The 16,649-nt window shown below is 36.7% G+C and overlaps 1 protein-coding gene across 3 annotated transcripts in view; it reads left to right on the top strand.

The window, feature by feature from the left end:
• Nucleotides 1–16,649, top strand: part of LOC132774691 (cadherin-19-like) — an 84,207-nt gene that overhangs the window by 34,504 nt on the left and 33,054 nt on the right. For all 3 annotated transcript variants that reach the window (XM_067467475.1, XM_067467473.1, XM_067467474.1), the window contains 3 exons: nt 5,696–5,798; nt 13,702–13,809; nt 16,260–16,418. In XM_067467475.1, the coding sequence (XP_067323576.1) occupies nt 5,696–5,798; nt 13,702–13,809; nt 16,260–16,418 (370 nt within the window). The remainder of the gene's footprint in view (nt 1–5,695; nt 5,799–13,701; nt 13,810–16,259; nt 16,419–16,649) is intronic.

The following is a 16,649-nucleotide window of genomic DNA, read 5'->3' as shown; positions in this document are numbered from 1 at the left end:
GCAGAAGACATGAAGCAAAACAAGAAGCCCAAACCAGGAAGCAGCTTAAGGTTACATGAAGCAGGCCGTTGCTAAATCCCTAGCCCCCGAACTGGGCTACTGCAAGCCATATTGCAACGTTGAAACTAACACAGGATCAATGTCCAGGCAGATTACTTATACGTTACACCTCAAAACAGCAAACATCAAACAAGCCTTAACGAGCAGTTTTCCCATAGATGAGGTCAACACTTCTCTGCCAGCCGCGCACTCCTTCGCACCACCTGTCCTGCGCGGCCTTGCATCCCAACAACCGTCTGACCTTGCTTCCCAGCAACTGTCTTATCAACCACATTCCGATCTTGTGAAAACATTGAAGACACAGACCTGTCTCTAAATTGCCTGTCTCTAAATTCATGGGAAGAAAACTGAGAGCCCACATCTGCACTATTCTCAATCCCAGCACTCTCCTCACTCCCATTCCCATCAAGTTGGTGCTGAACCACAACAATCACCAACTGCATGAAAGGTACAAAAAATACTTGAGGATTGGATTTGCAACCAAAGAATCAGAATTGGAAAGAATATGGAAAAAGGGGGATAAAGGGTTAATCTCTAGATTATATAAATACATACTAAGTTATAACTTGGAGGACAACAGAGTCAAGACAGTAATGATATCCTGGGCCAAGTACCTAGGCAGACCAATAGAATTGGACAAATGGGAATACCTATGGAACAAAGAATTCAAATTTACTTTATCGGGTTCAATTAGGGAGAATCAATACAAAATGTTTTACAGATGCTATATCACTCCAGCTACATTGGCTAAAATAGACAAATCACAACAAGGTATTTGCTGGAGGTGCAGGAAACAGAAAGGGACATTTCTCCACATGTGGTGGACCTGTGTGATCATACAGGAATTTTGGGATAAGGTAATTAAGGAGACAAATAAAATGCTACATAAAAAGATTAAAAAAAGCCCAGGACTGTGTCTGCTAGGTCTACAGAGAAAAAACAATAATCAAAAGGACCAAGAAATATATCAATATAGATTTGCAGCGGCAAGATTGACCATAGCCAAAGATTGGAAAGGGGAAAAAGGTCTAACCAAAAAGGATTGGAGGGAAAGAATGCGAGAATATATGCTAATGGCCAGACTAACTTATAACAGGAGGAATAAGAGTAATGAGGACTTTTTAGAAAAATGGAAGTTGGCCATGGCATATCTGAATAGAGAGTCAGTAATATAGAGGAGCTCCATTAGGAATTTAGGTTTACCATGAATAAGGATAGATAAATAGGCTTAAAGGCTTCATAGTGTTTCGGTGTGGGAAGTCATGGTGAAGGGTGCACGGGTGTGGGGATGAGGGTTTAGTTTGTTCATGATAGGGGTTTTGGGTTGAGTGTAAGGGCTGGGGTATGTGTGTAAAATGCCATGTGCTGATTTCCTGAATGTTATGAAAAAATTTAATATTAAGCTCTGACTGAAAGCAGTGGAAAACAGCCAGAAATTGCAAGTTTATGTGTATTAAGATATGTAATTGATAATAATTTGTACATAACATCAAAATTAACTGATTGATTGAATAAGGCAGATAGGCATGTACACGTCAAAAATATTGGTACCTGATTATATTTGATTTGCCATGGTTTGCTTTTCTGTTATGTACCATAATCAAAATAAACAGTTTTAACAAAAAAAAAAAAAGAAATATTGGAGATGGTACCCAAATCCGAACATGAAATTTATTTATGTTTCAAATACTATTTATAAATACAGCCTGAAAGTTATTTCATACATAATACTTTTAGTAATTTTGAGCATGAGGCAAAGTTTGTATACACAGAACTATCAGGAAGCAAAAGTCTCACTACATTAGCACCCATGGAGACATTTTTTTATTTCACAATTCAGGAAAAGGGAAACTTAACCAACATTATCTTTGTGGGTCCTTGAAAATTCTGCCATAGCTGCTATTTTATCATCTATCAGCTAGAAGGTTTATTAGCAAAGATGTGATTAGCATTTATTTATTTCTAGTTCTTTATTACGAGTGCTCTGTAAAAAAAGGGAGACAACATCTGGTTGAAAAAAAATACCAAGCAGTTTATGGACAAAGGTTTTTGAAAATTCCCTTCCATCTTCTGAGGTAAAATTAAGGGCTCATTTATTCACATTTGTTGCTTTGTAGCTTCTTCTTCTTCTTCTTCTTCTTCTTCTTCTTCTTCTTCCTCTTCCTCTTCGGCCTTGCATCAGAGCTGCCACACTGAGCAACAATGCATGAGTTTACCAACATGCTTTTGTTGGGTATTCTATTACATTAAGTAGCCACTGATTTACCCTTCATTAATTTTAATGAAACAGATTAATGCTAAATCCTTTTACCAGTAAGAAAGCTCAGTGAACCTGCATGGTTCATTACGTTCACATGGTTTTGGCACAATAAGCAATTATTTTTCCCCAACCTGCTTAAAATATACATTGCCTACTAATGTTCTTAGGATTCTTCTCTCTTTTCTCTGTTGCTTTTATTTACTTCCTTTTTTTACAAAAGACAAAACAAAAATTAAGCTAGAGCCATTTTTAATCTCTCAATCTCAGCAATAGATTCCTGCAAGGCGATGTTCACGCTGAACGGATGGCAAAAAGTTTAACCACTAATTAACTAGCACTAAAATTTAATTGGGCCCAAAGGGTGAAGTGCTCAAAATACATTAATTACTTTTCACAGCCAGTCAAAGCTATTGTGGAAATATGATGTCTCATTTCAAAGGGAACTTAATACAGAATCACATTATATTTGTTGCATCTACATACTTGGTACCCATTTTATTTTTTAAAAGGAAAGGTCACAAAACATGTTGAACTTTTGAACTTATTGAAGATTTGCCTTTTCTAAAATGAACAGTGAGTTATGTAAAAAACAGATGTAGTGTTTCAACTTGTAGAAGGCTAAAAGTATGAGCAATACCATCCATGGCTTTGAAAATATACCAAAAAGAGTGTGGGGGGGGGGGGGAATCCCAAAAGCAAACATTTTTATTGGCTGCCCCACGACTGTGGAACAACCTGCCAGAAGAAATTTGACAGCTAAATTAGCTGTCAGAATTTTAAAACCATGTAAATACCTATCTCTTCCGGCAGGCCTACCCAGTCTTTCAACAATGATTTTAAGTATCCTTTGTTTAATCTCCGTTTTATGTGTTTTAGTTGGTATTTTGTGGAGATACATTTTGGTGTGTAACTTTTATGGAGATATGTTTTAGTGTGTTTATTTGTAGTGTTTTAGCTTTTCTTATATATTTTGTTTTGAAACTTGCTGTGAGCCATGAGGAGAGACGAGTAAGAAATAATAATAATAATAATAATAATAATAATAATAATAATAAGCCAAATTGGGTTGCTGTAGGTTTTTACGGGCTATATGGCCATGTTCTAGAAGCATTTTCTCCTGACGTCTCACCTGCATCTATGGCAAGCATCCTCAGAGGTAGTGAAGTCTGTTGGAACTAGGAAAATGGGTTTATATTCCACCCTGTGGAATGACCAGGGTGGGACAAAGAACTCTTGTCTGTTGGAGCTAGGTGTGAATGTTTCAAGTGACCACCTTGATTAGCATTTAATGGCCTGGCAGTGCCTTGGGCAATATTTTGTTGAGAGGTGATTAGATGTGCCTGATTGTTTCCTCTGCTGTTTTGCTATTATAATTTTAGAGTTTTTTTTAATACTGTTAGCCAGATTTTGTTCATTTTCATGGTTTCCTCCTTTCTGTTGAAATTATCCACATGCTTGTGGATTTCAATGGCTTTTCTGTGTAGTCTGACATGGTGGTTGTTGGTGTGGTCCAGCATTTCTGTGTTCTCAAATAATATGTAGTGTCCAGGTTGGTTCATCAGGTGCTCTGCTATGGCTGACTTCTCTGGTTGAAGTAGTCTGCAGGGCCTTTCATGTTCCTTGATTCGTGTTTGGGCAATGCTGCGTTTGGTGGTCCCTATGTAGACTTGTCCACAGCTGCATGGTATACAGTAGACTCCTGCAGAAGTGAGAGGATTCCTCTTGTCCTTTGCTGAACATAGCATTTGTTGGATTTTCTTGGTGGGTCTGTAGATAGTTTATATGTTGTGTTTCATCAAGGGGTGTGTGTATCATAATGGGTGGAGGTGGAGGGAAAGAAGGGACAGTAATACAAAGGGTTGCGGGTTGAGGGATCGTTGTCTTCCGGTCCATTCCACAGGGAGTTTGTTTCATCTTTCCCTATTTTGCCAGTTATTCCCTATCCTATTATACATTGCTATCCACCTTATCAAACCACCTTATCTTTCAACCAGCTCACATAGAGATCCTTCCACTCCCCCTCCAAAACTAGTCTGTTGTTGCTTTTGATGCTTATTATTATTGCTATGCCGTTTTTATGCTGTTTTATGCTGTTTTAATTCATTATTGCTTGCCTTAATTGTATTTTGCTTTGGTCTTGGCCCCATGTAAGCTGCCCCGAGTTCCTTCGGGGAGATGGAGGCAGGGTAGAAAAATAAAGTTCTTCTTTTTATTTTCCTCATCAAACTCTCACAGCTTTAACCTGATTTTCTTCTCTCTAGTCTTTCTCATAAACTTCTCTAACTGAACAGAGTTAGAGTAGTTTATGAAGATCTTCTTTAAGTGGTGCCCAATTCGTCTTATGCTTCTCTTTCTGATCTTGAATTAAGAAGATTAGGGAGTCCATATCCATGTAGTCCATGAGTTTTATAATCCAGGAGTCCACCTTTGGGATTTCTTCTAGCACCACTTCTGAGCTAGAAGAGTTCTTGCCACAGTAGTCAAGTAAAAGCATATCTTGACTTTATTCCTCCCTATTTCAAAATCTGTCAAATTAAATAGATAGTATTCAGGCCTTGGATAAAATTTTAGTTTTTATATTTTTTGAGAGTGATTGTGTATTTCCCCCCAATATTTTTTGATTTCCTTACAGGACCACCAAGAGTGGAAAAAAGTCCCCAATTCTTTCCCACGTTTCCAGCATTTATTATCATGATTTTTGTAAAACCTTGCTAACTGCTGGGGTGTTAGGTGCCATCAGAAAAAAAAAACATCTTTTACTAATTTTGTTTTACATTTCTTTTACTTTTGCATATTTAGAGATTTAAATCCAGAATGGAGAGCAGATTGGAAGCTTTTATTTCAGTCAACTGGCTTTTCATAAATTTGAGAATCAGTGTTTATCATTTTGAGGGATTTTTTGGGTAAATGTGCTTCTCATTAATAGCCAAAGCAAATTATATTTGATTTGCTTTATATTTTATTGATGGTTGTTGAGCTTCTCATTTTTGCAATTCAACCACTCAAAAAACCATGACAAGCATTCCTGGGCTAACTCCTAATGGCTGCCAAATTCAAATGATTATTGTGCTAGTATTCTAGAAAGGATAATATCAATATTTGTCAAATATTGAGAGTCCCAGTTTTTGCAACAGGTAGAAATTGCTGCCAAAGATATTTTTGCAGAGAAGCAAAGCATCTTTTTTTTGCAACTAAAATGACACATCACCACATTTTACATGTTATTCATACCTTTGTTTATTTTTATGTATAATATAAATCAATGTCTAAAACACATCGCTGATTATTAATAATGTCATTATCACATCAAATACTTCAATACTACTTTGTTTTAATACTACTTGGAAATCAGCGTATTACTCATTTTTCTTCCAGGTGAAGTCTGACTTAGAGAAGCAAGACAGCTCTCTGGCTGACAACTGGCCACAGTTTTTGGATGGACCTTATGAAGCCACTGTTCCTGAAATGTCTGCAGAAGGTATTTCATATTATACTTTCTGTTTTTATACTGTTGCTGCATTTGTGCTCAAGAAATATGCTATCACTATTAAAATGTGTATTTGAAAAAGAATTCACTCATCAATCTAGGTCAATTCTACACAGACAATATAATCCAGTTTGGAAGTGGACTAAAAGGAATCTGTTCTACTGCAGGATGATTATCATAGATTGACAAGTCCAGAACCGGTTCAAAACCAGGAAAGTGATTACATTGAACCTGGCCTCCATCCACTTCACAGAGTTATTTTTCTGTTTCCCATCAGTGCACCAGAGGCATAAGGGTGAAAAAAGGGAAATTTACACAAAGGGGTAGACATTGTCAATTTTCCCTCCCAAGGGGTCAGTTAGCCCCCTGCTGCCCAGCACTGCCCTTGGACCATTTTTGGCAGCCCACTCCTTTGGCATCTTTTACTGCGTTTCTGCGGGGGAAGTTGTCTCCTATATGTTTTGCACTTTGTGCAAAACAATTTCTCCATAGATTTGGGATATATCAAGATCAGCTGCAGCACATTTTTTGAAAGAACTTAGACGTTCCTGGATTTTTTTTTAAAAGCAGTTTTTCTCTTTATGCATATTGCAGTGCATATTGTGACTGTATGTTTTGTGGACATCCTGCTCTCAAGCCTGTTTTGAGCTGCATTATACTGTTACTGTAGAACTGTTCCTCCCTTGGAGCAGCATTTTGGATCCGTGAAAGTTTCTATTGTTCTAGCTTGAAGAAGAAAGACTCTGGAGCTCACTCATGTGTCCACCAGGCTGCCCCAAACCTCATATATATAAATATTATGGAAATGTTTTTTGTCTGAAAAGCATGTAGAAAATTCCCTCAAATATGCAAAGTGGTTTTCAAAAGGTGATCTCCAGATGTTCATGGAGATTCACATTTGACATATTTTTTTCCTTTTCCAAAAGGTTATGAATGCCATTTTTTCTAAAACATATGGTAACATTAATGGGCATAGTGGGGTTTTAATATTCTAAATCCTAGAGGCAGTCACTAGAAGGCTATATCTCACATCTCCAACAATCATGCCTCCAAACGAAGTGGAAAGAAGAGAAAGGCCTCTCCTTGGGATCTCAGAAGCTTAGGAAGGTCCATATAGAAAGATATCGTCTATCAGATATTATCTACCAGATAAGTCAGCACTTTGGAGTGTGGCCAGAGTCAGACTGGTAGCCTGGACTATGCATTCATTTATTTTTCAATCAGTTAGTCTTTGAAAAAATGGTATGTATCGAATTCCTGAAGTACATTAGAATGAATATAAAGAAATTTGTACATGATTGTACATTGAAGCAAAGTTCTCACCCAGCAGTAATAAGAAATCACCCCAGTAAGCAAAAGACCATCTGATCTCAACATATTTGCCACATAGACATTAAAAATATAGTACTAATATCATGTGATAGTAATGCTAATGAAGTGTTCAGATGGCATGATGTACATATTGACTTTTATGAACAAAGTATTCAGAGCCTGGAATGGATGAGTGAACCTGTGAACTCTCATATTCATTTAAAAAAAAAAACAAGCTTCTCCTATCTCAGATAGAAAGAAATTGGTGCATGTGGTGAATTCTTATCAAACCCAAATGAAAATTAAATCTGCTCTATCCTTGTCCATTCATCCCTAATCAAAATTATCATAGCCTTATCTCTCTCTCAAAGTGACTTCCACTCTCTAGGAGTTCACATTTGATTCTGCTCACTTGCACATGTACTAAGAAGACTGTTATGGAAGCCAGACAAAATTAACTCTATCTGATTGGATACCAGCCTTACCCAGAGCAGCCAAACCAATTAAAAGTATGAAAATAATTTGTGTTTCTTCCTGTCTAGTCTATCTGTCTTTAGTCTGACTCATTTGAGCAACCACTGGCATTACTCTGGACTTTCTCCATGTTCCTTCTATCTTTTTAGTTATGGTTTACTGCATTGGATCAATATTGTAATTTGCATAGAGAAACACACTCAAGATCATAAGTGGTATGGAAATATTTGAGGGATCTGGGTATTCTTAGCTAGGAAAAAATTGATTCAAGGATAATACGATAGCTAATCTTCAGTGTATGAAGAACTGTCAGAAGAGGCAGCAAGATTGTTTTATACTACTCCAGAGGTTAGGGCTCCAGAGGTTAGGGCTATAACTAGAAAAAGGGTGATTCAGACTAAACATTAAGAAGAAACTATTTGTGGCAAGAGCCATTCAATAGTGGGACAATCTAACTCAGAGAAGTTTGGTGGTCATCTCTTCAAGGTGCTTTTGTATTAGATTCCTAAGTTGGCAAGGAGAGGTATTAGATGGTTCTCAATCTTATTAATGCCATGACATCTTTCTGCACCTACTTTGGGGTTCTGCTAGCATTTTGTTCAGTTTCTAATAAATATCAAAAGTCCTGAAGTCCAAGATCCACAAATCTAGTTTTCACTATAAAAATAGCTTCTTTTCTAATGGCTATATATGTTCAGATACTTTCCTATCTCCACTGAGCATCTGTAGGTTATATAGCAGAATATTTATCCCCAAGTGAGTTTCAAGAATCAATAGCTGCATTACCAATGAATATATATTAGTTTAAGATTTAGCACACTTTCCTAGTTCTGAATTTTATTCAGATTTCCAGTGGAAACATTACATTGAGTAAAAATGTAATAGCAAATAGCCTCTTGCAAAATATAAGGCTATAGATTTCCCTCCAGAATTCGCTAAGTTGCATGAAGTGTAATATAGCTTAAAGGTCTGCAAATCCAATGCATATCTAAAAATGTGAGAGATTGAGTTGCAGAGTTTATGCTTAGTATTCTAGCAGGTCTGAAATATAATTTAAAACTTTCTTCACATAATGTTCCAGTTATTTTCATGATATTTGTCCATATTGTTTAATAATTTCCACTTTCTCAAAGATTTTTATTTAGAAAAGGTTTATCTTACTCTATGTGTAAAGCTATCCAGATGATATACTGCCCTCTCGTCAAAACCATCCTGGAACACAGTTTATGCTGAGTGATGGAGACAAGCCCAAGGTCACCCAATAAACTAGCACTAATTAGTTGAATTAGTTTTAAAAAATATTATCTTAGAGGTAAATCCAATGTCCTGCTCCAGCGTAAAATGCGGAATGTGAATTAATGCATGAATTAACATAATTTGTGTTAGGGCTTCCTAGAGTTGATTCACAACATTGGTGAGGCTTAATGTTGGTTTTGATTAAATCCCAATCATTCTTTAGAGATAGATAAAATAGATAAAAATTCATTTCAGTTTATTTTTGATACATTAACATGATACCTTAACATGATTAACATGATCCAGGAATTTTGTCATATTTGGGAAAGAAACAACATTATTTGGAAAAAAATGAGAGAGAATGTCAAATCTTCAATCCACAAACTGGATTTGTTTTCCTGCGTATGGAACAACTTCACTGCTAAATCAGAGTTTCTGTCCTATTTCTCTAGTAGACTCCTCATTTTTAATGGTTACACCTCATGTTGGCAGAAAATGCACTTACTGAATTTGGCTGTGGCAAATGAGAGAACATTTAAAAATATCTCATTATTTTCAGGACAGTAATAACTCAAGGATTTTTTTAAAAAAAGAAAATTAAACATGAGCAAGATTTTTACACCTTTAATTATTTTACCTCCTCTCTGACATTTTTACAGAAAGAAAGAAGAAATAAAGAGGCAGACACAAAAGCTTAATTGAACTAGAACAATCATTTATGAAATCCAATGAAAATGATCAACAGAGGGGAACTAATGTGCAGCGACAACCTACCCAAGCTAAAGACCTAAAGGCTGCCAGAGTAGATATTCCTAACCTAGGGAAAGGAATGAAGCAAAACTTCTCTTCTTCACCCACAGTCACACCACAAAGAGTGTAGGATGGTTTTCCCAGTGCCTTTGGATAGCTGGTTGACCATAAAGATATAGCCACATCTTGCACATGGGGTCTTGTAATCCTAGAGTGCTGGTCTCTGACCTAGGCTATCTGAAAAGGAGACTCCAGAAACACAAGCACCATGTCTCTAATATCTTCCACCTGCACATCATTGTCAAATTGGTACCAATTACTATTTCCAAGCCGAACAACACCCAATACAAATGAACCTTACCATGGATCAACCTGTGGAAGATTAAACCAATAATAGTAATTAAAAAAAAACACGTAAAGCACAAATGAGCCAAATAATCTTACTCAGCCTCCTAGAAACACCAGCTAACCCTGCATACATTTTAAGAAAGAGGGAGAGAAGGGAGCCATTGCAGAGAAAGAGACCTGCACAAGACAGGGACCAATTTTAAATAGCATTTGCTCCTCTTTAGTGTGTTGTATGATAGCATGTAAAGTCAATCTTTCCTTACCAACTGTTTCTGGCAAATGGCCTTCCCAAACAAAAAGTGCATCACCAGTCAGGAAATGGAATTGTGCTTATGAATTTTCAAATAACAAAATATTTAGTGGGTTAACAAGTTTTTCTTATATTTTTTTATTCAGCTGAGTGTAAGCACATGTAAAGAGCACATGAATTTAATATTTTTCTATATTTAATGGAAATTAAAACCATTTGTATGGAGGAACAACTTTTAAAAGCAGGCAGCATCCTGAGGATTATCTACTAGTAATGATTTTCTGCCTTCCTAAACTTGTTGTGATCCATCCAGATACATTTAAGGCTGCATGCTGCATAATCAGATATATTTAAGAAGGCACGCTGCTATTTTAATCAAGTAAATGATTCCACATGTGATATGGAATGTTACACGAGACATGGTAGAAAAGCTTAAAATTTGGATAGTTTCTTTTGATGCCTTGAAAACAGTCATCTTCTCTATCAACATTGTTACAGATAATATGATCATTTTTAGATCAGCAACTAAAAGTCCTCAGGGTGCTGCTGACTAATTTATCAGCAAATTTACAGCGAACATTCAGTAGCATAACGTCTGGGAATAAGATGTGATAATGTTATTCTATAACAGAAAGTTATGGAAAGTGGCTGTAGGTCTTGTTTCCCTCCAGGAGGAAAGTTGATTTGTGTTTTATTTAGAAGTTAAGTAAGAAATGAGTTATAACACATCATTTTAAAAAAGAACCTGCTGAAAATTTCCTTCATGGTATAATCTTTCTGATGGCCTTTAGGGATGGTATTCAGATTTAGATCTAGGATATGGCTAGCTTCCAAATATAGATGAAATTGTTTTCTGTGGATGGATTGTACTATCTGTTCTGCAACAGAAAATGTTCATTACAAACCTCAAGGATACAAAAACTTATCAGAATCCTGTTGTGTGTCTTAGATGCATTGCTTGTTCTGAGTTTCACTCTTCTAAGCTGCACCACAGGCATTAAATTAGAGATTGATATAGTCTCTTACTTTAGTTTTTATATGGAGCCTTTTATTGTCATTCCTTAAATCTATATTAGCACCAGTGGAGAAGTAAGAGAGCAGTTGACATGAATAATGTATCCATATATGCAAAACAAAAGTTGATGTAAAGTGATTACCAAAAATGGTAAAGAAATGGAATATGTTTTTTAGAAAAATAGTAACCAGCTTATTTTAGTGAAAATAAATGGATGATTTCTCACAACACAATTTACTAATCCTTTGTGTTTCAATTGTTATTATTGCACTTACTAAAGTGTGGGCCTTTTAGACTGAGTACATTGTCTTTATTGCTCAGATAATATTTTCACCAAACTTCATTCTTAACAGTATGATGTGGCAGTTAAAAAGGTCAACATGATTATAGGCAATCAATAGGAATATAGTGTCTCTAGATCAAGAGAAGTAATAATACCACTCTAATCTGTCTTGGTCAGACCTCACGTGGAATACTTTGTTCAGTTATGGGCATCACAGTTCAAGAAGAATGTTGACAAACTGGAACATGTCAGAGAAGGCTGACCAAAATGATGAAATGTCTGTAAATGATGTTCTATGAGGAATGGCTTATGGAACTGAGCATGATAAGCCTTGAGAAAAAAAGGTTGAAAGCTAACGCAATTGCCATGTATATACATGAAAGTACTTCATGTATATACATGAGTCTGAAGAATAACTTCCTGGCCATAAGGGCTGTATATGGCTCAGGTCCAGGGTATTTGGCTGACCACACCTCCTTGCACAAGCCTGCTCAAGCCCTGTACAAAGTCTGACCTCACAACTTCTGAGGATGTTTGGCATAGATGCAGGCAAAACATCAGGAGAGAATGCTTCTAGAACATGGCCATATAGCCAGAAAAACCTACAACAATCCAATGATGATGATGATGATGATGATAAATATACTGTGTTGGAATGTGGTGGTGTCTCCTTCTTTCTAGGTTTTTAAACAAAGGCAAGATGGTTATCTGTCGGAAGTCATTTGATTGAGTGTTTCTGCATGACTGGGGATGACTGGATAGGTCACTGTGCTGGTCAAAGACCATAATAAATCATTGATTGATTGATTGATTGATTGATTGATTGATTGACTGACTGGATAGGTCTTGTAGTCTCTTACAACTCTGTGATTCTATAATTCTATGAAAACACAGAGTTTACTTTTATCCATGATTTTAGATATCCATACGAGGTCTTGGAACAAACCCACCATGACCGTGGAGGATGTCCTGTGAACAGCTTTTGAAACTACAGATAGACATTTGTTTTAAAAAGCACATGATAAGCTGGCTCTCAAATTTTCAGTGTAATGTCCATATGGAACATTGGGGGGAAATGTGGTCCAAATATATAAAATTTATATTATGCAGTCACTTAAAGAAAAGCTGTACAAGATAATGTATATGTGGTATTTAACCCCAAATACACTGTCAAAAGATGTCAGAATATTTGAAATCCATATTGAGATGTCAAGAAAATGAAGACTCCTTTCGCTTATGCTGTGGATTTGTAAGTATGTAAAAAGTTGCTGGGCTAAGATACACACACACACATATCCAAAAAGGGTAGATTTTGTAATATTGTCACAAGTGTTTTATTGGTCATTACGGATAAAGAAACTAGAAAATAAATATGGATGACATCTTTTATACAGACATAAGAACAGCAGCAAGAGTAGTGCTGGTTTCAATATGGAAACTGGCTGAACACCAGCAATGGAAGAATGAATTGTTAAGAATGTTGAGTTGAATCAAATGGTCAAAGTAATGGTCAAAGGATAAACTAGTTCCAAACATTTTGAAAGACTGGAATCCTTTTATGGATTTCTGAATGATAAGGAATGTAATAAGGCAATAGTTTGTGGTTATAGTTATTAATAATTGTAATAGGGGTTTTAAAAGTTTAATCTGCAATGGTTCCATTCTTTTTTTACTTTACTTTTCATTATAGTCGGATTTGGGAGGTCAGAATCCTAGTGTATATTAGCTGTATATCTTCTTTTCTCCTTTTTTGTCTTCTTATTTTGTGTACTTTTTAAAGTGTGTATTATTTTGATTGTAATTTAAATTGTTTATGCAAATGGTATACTTGTGACAGAAAATTATCTCCATATAGAGGTATGGAAATTAGTCAGTGTTTCTCTTTTTTCCCTGCATTGAAGTATTCCCATGGGAAAACTTGTAAATTTCACTTTGTTCTGCACTGGCGTGATTTAATCATCAAATTCATTTTCACCCTTGTTATAACTAATGTGTAAAATTTGATCAATTGATCAAAACTATATAAGATTATCTGCAATTTGCCATTGTCAAATTCAACAGGTTTAGCTTCTCCTAAATCCTTCCTGGCTCATGGTTGTTTCCAATGAAAAGTCTCTCAGGAACAAAAAAAAGTGATAATACTAATTCATTGCTAACTTGTTTGCATCCATAGGTGTTCTATCTTTATGCTCATGACAATGACGTGTCTCATCCAATTTTTGTTCAGGTACATCAGTGATCCAGGTTACAGCTAGAGGTCCAGATTCAATGGGTGCTCGACTATTTTACAGCATCCCCCCAGAACAGCCCTATTTCTCTGTGGAGCCAACAACAGGTAATGCTTGTTATCCACAGAGCTACTTTGATAAGAAATAAATGGAAAAAATAAATAGCCAATACAGTTGACTTGTTATAGCATCTCATTTTTACCATCAGATCCAATACTCAAGAGCCCTTGCAAAGCAGGTCATTAGTGACACTTTGTTAAAGAAGTTAAACAGTTGATCTAGGAACTGGATCATATCTTATTTGTTCAAGTACAGCACATTACTTTAAATACCTGCTTGGCTACCATTTTCTATTTTCCATATTCTATTCTACAGTTAATTAAACAACAGTAAATTATGAATGAAAGCAAATGAATCCCAAGCATAAGTGCAATTTTATTATATGCTGATATTATGAACAGTTCTCAGGGTTTTCAATACTCTGAAAATCAATACCCCATGCAAGTGCCCATGCCCACTATTATCTCTTCTGTAGGTTCATGTGGGGATACTAGGAATAAAACTCATATTGTGGGGGTAGATATTGCTCAAAAATTCTGTTATGTTTCTTTATGAAAAGGAGCCATAGGGATTATTCTTCAGGCATCACATAATGATGCCTACCTTCGTGACCATATCTCCCTCCATGAACCAGCCCGGGCCCTTCGATCTTTTGGGGAGGCCCTCCTTTCACCCCTGCCAGTTTCACAGGCTCTTCTTGTGGCCACAAGGGACAGAACTTTCTCCTCTGTGGCCTCCCAACTCTGGAACTCATTACCTCGAGAGATTAGGAAAGCCCAACCTTAGAAACCTTAAAAAGAACCTTAAAACCTGGCTCTTCCACTGTGCCTTTGGTGAGTAGGTATACAACCTCACACAACTGCTCCCCTCAACATTTCTGTCACTGGAGTACACCCCCCCCATGGGAAAGTTTGGTTCTACAACCTCATTTTTATGAGATCTCCTTTGCAATTAACCTGTTCCTCCTTTATCTCACCCTGAGTTTTTAACATTTTATCCTGCACATGCGGCCCACCCATTGTCATTGTGATTGTGTTTATTGTAATTGTATATTGCTTAATGTATTCATATGTTTTTTATGTAATTATGATGTTGTTGTTTGTTGCTTAGTGTTTTTGGTTTTAGTTTGCTGTAATCTGTTGTTCAGGCTTAGCCTCATGTAAGCCGCCCCGAGTCCCTATTGGGCGAGATGGTGGCAGGGTATAAATAAAAATTATTATTATTATTATTATTATTATTATTATTATTATTATTATTGGGACTCAACTCTTCTTACCCTGAAACAATAGAAGAAAGCTGCAAGGTAGATCTTATACTTATAACAAAATGGCTTCCTCTGCTTTCAGGAATAATCATTTTCAGGTTATAAAAGGCAGATAAACATTATGGAGCATTTTCATTGTATTTCTCAGCTGCCCTTTTCCCCACATTTTATATGTTTCAGGGATTGTGTTAGAGCTCCAACCAAGTGGAAACTGACAAGTCTCTTGGAGGGTGGGACTGGAGAAAGCCAGATGTAGGTTTAATTCATGTCCTTGGCTAGTAAAGCCACCACCTAAGTTTTCCAGCCTCAGTTGAAATTTCTATCCAGTCAGCCCTTCATAGCCACAGATTCTGTATCCATATACTCAACAATCCATGACACGATAACATTTTTTTAAAATCCCAAAGCAAATCTTGATAGCACCATTTCATATAAGGAACACCATTTCATTGTGGTATTGTATACAATGGGACCTGAGCACTCACAGATTTTGGAGGATTCTGGAACCCAACCTCAGTAGCTACCAAGGGACCGCTGTATTTCTTTTAGCAGGGAAATAGGAGTCTTTTTGACTCAAGCCAGGGTAAATGGGACCACCGAATCCAGGTTTTGACCCTATTAAAGGACTTTGAAGAGGGTGAACATGCCCAGTTCAGGAGAGGAGTCACTGCCCTGCTTCTGGCTTAAAGGAAAACCACAAAAATTGTGTCTGCCTATGGGAATTCTCATATTTTTTATTCTAGTGTTATCCATTCATTTAGCCTCTACAGGAAAAATAATTGTGGAGCATAAAGGATTTTGTATTGTCGAAGGCTTTCATGGCCGGAATCACTGGGTTGTTGTAGGTTTTTCTGGGCTATATGGCCATGTTCTGGAGGCAATTTTTCTCCTGACATTTCGCCTGCATCTATGGCAAGCATCCTTAGAGGTAGTGAGGTCTGTTGGAAGTAGGAAAAATGGGTTTATATATCTGTGTGAATATTCATTCACACCTAGCCCCAGCAGACAAAAGTCCTTTGTCTCACCCTGGTCATTCCACAGATATATAAACCCATTTTTCCTACTTCCACAGACCTCACTACCTCTGAGGATGCTTGCCATAGATGCAGGCGAAACGTCAGGAGAAAAATTGCCTCCAGAACTTGGCCATATAGCCCGGAAAAACCTACAACAACCCATAAAGGATTTTAATGCAACTAGGCTCTTCTCAAATTCTTATTGCATGTTTTGTAGGAATCATAAGAACTCTTTACCCAGTGGACAGGGAAACCCAAGATCAGTACTTTGTTCTTATCCAAGCAAGAGTTGGCCAAGCAAGCAAACATTCTGCAACAACAACTGTAACCATCAACATTTCTGATGTTAATGACAATCCTCCCCGATTTCAGCACAGTGAGTAGAATATCTTCTGATTTTTGATGCAATCTAGCTCCTTATTTGTACTAGTAACTATACCTGTTTGTATGAGGACAAAACCACTTTTGAATTTCCTGGTTGAAAACTGGAAATATAACTGTATTGTGATGGGATATACAACCTTGTGTTGCTTTGAATGTTCCCCTTTTCCTTGCTGCTCATTTTCTCAACCCCAGAAGTTCATATATGCTTCCTCGTGTCTTGTCA

This window comes from Anolis sagrei, chromosome 4 (assembly GCF_037176765.1).
Source record: "Anolis sagrei isolate rAnoSag1 chromosome 4, rAnoSag1.mat, whole genome shotgun sequence".
In the NCBI taxonomy this organism is placed as follows: Eukaryota; Metazoa; Chordata; class Lepidosauria; order Squamata; family Dactyloidae; genus Anolis; species Anolis sagrei.
The sequence above is the reverse complement of the archived record's forward strand: the minus strand, read 5'-3'. Positions and strand labels throughout refer to the sequence as shown.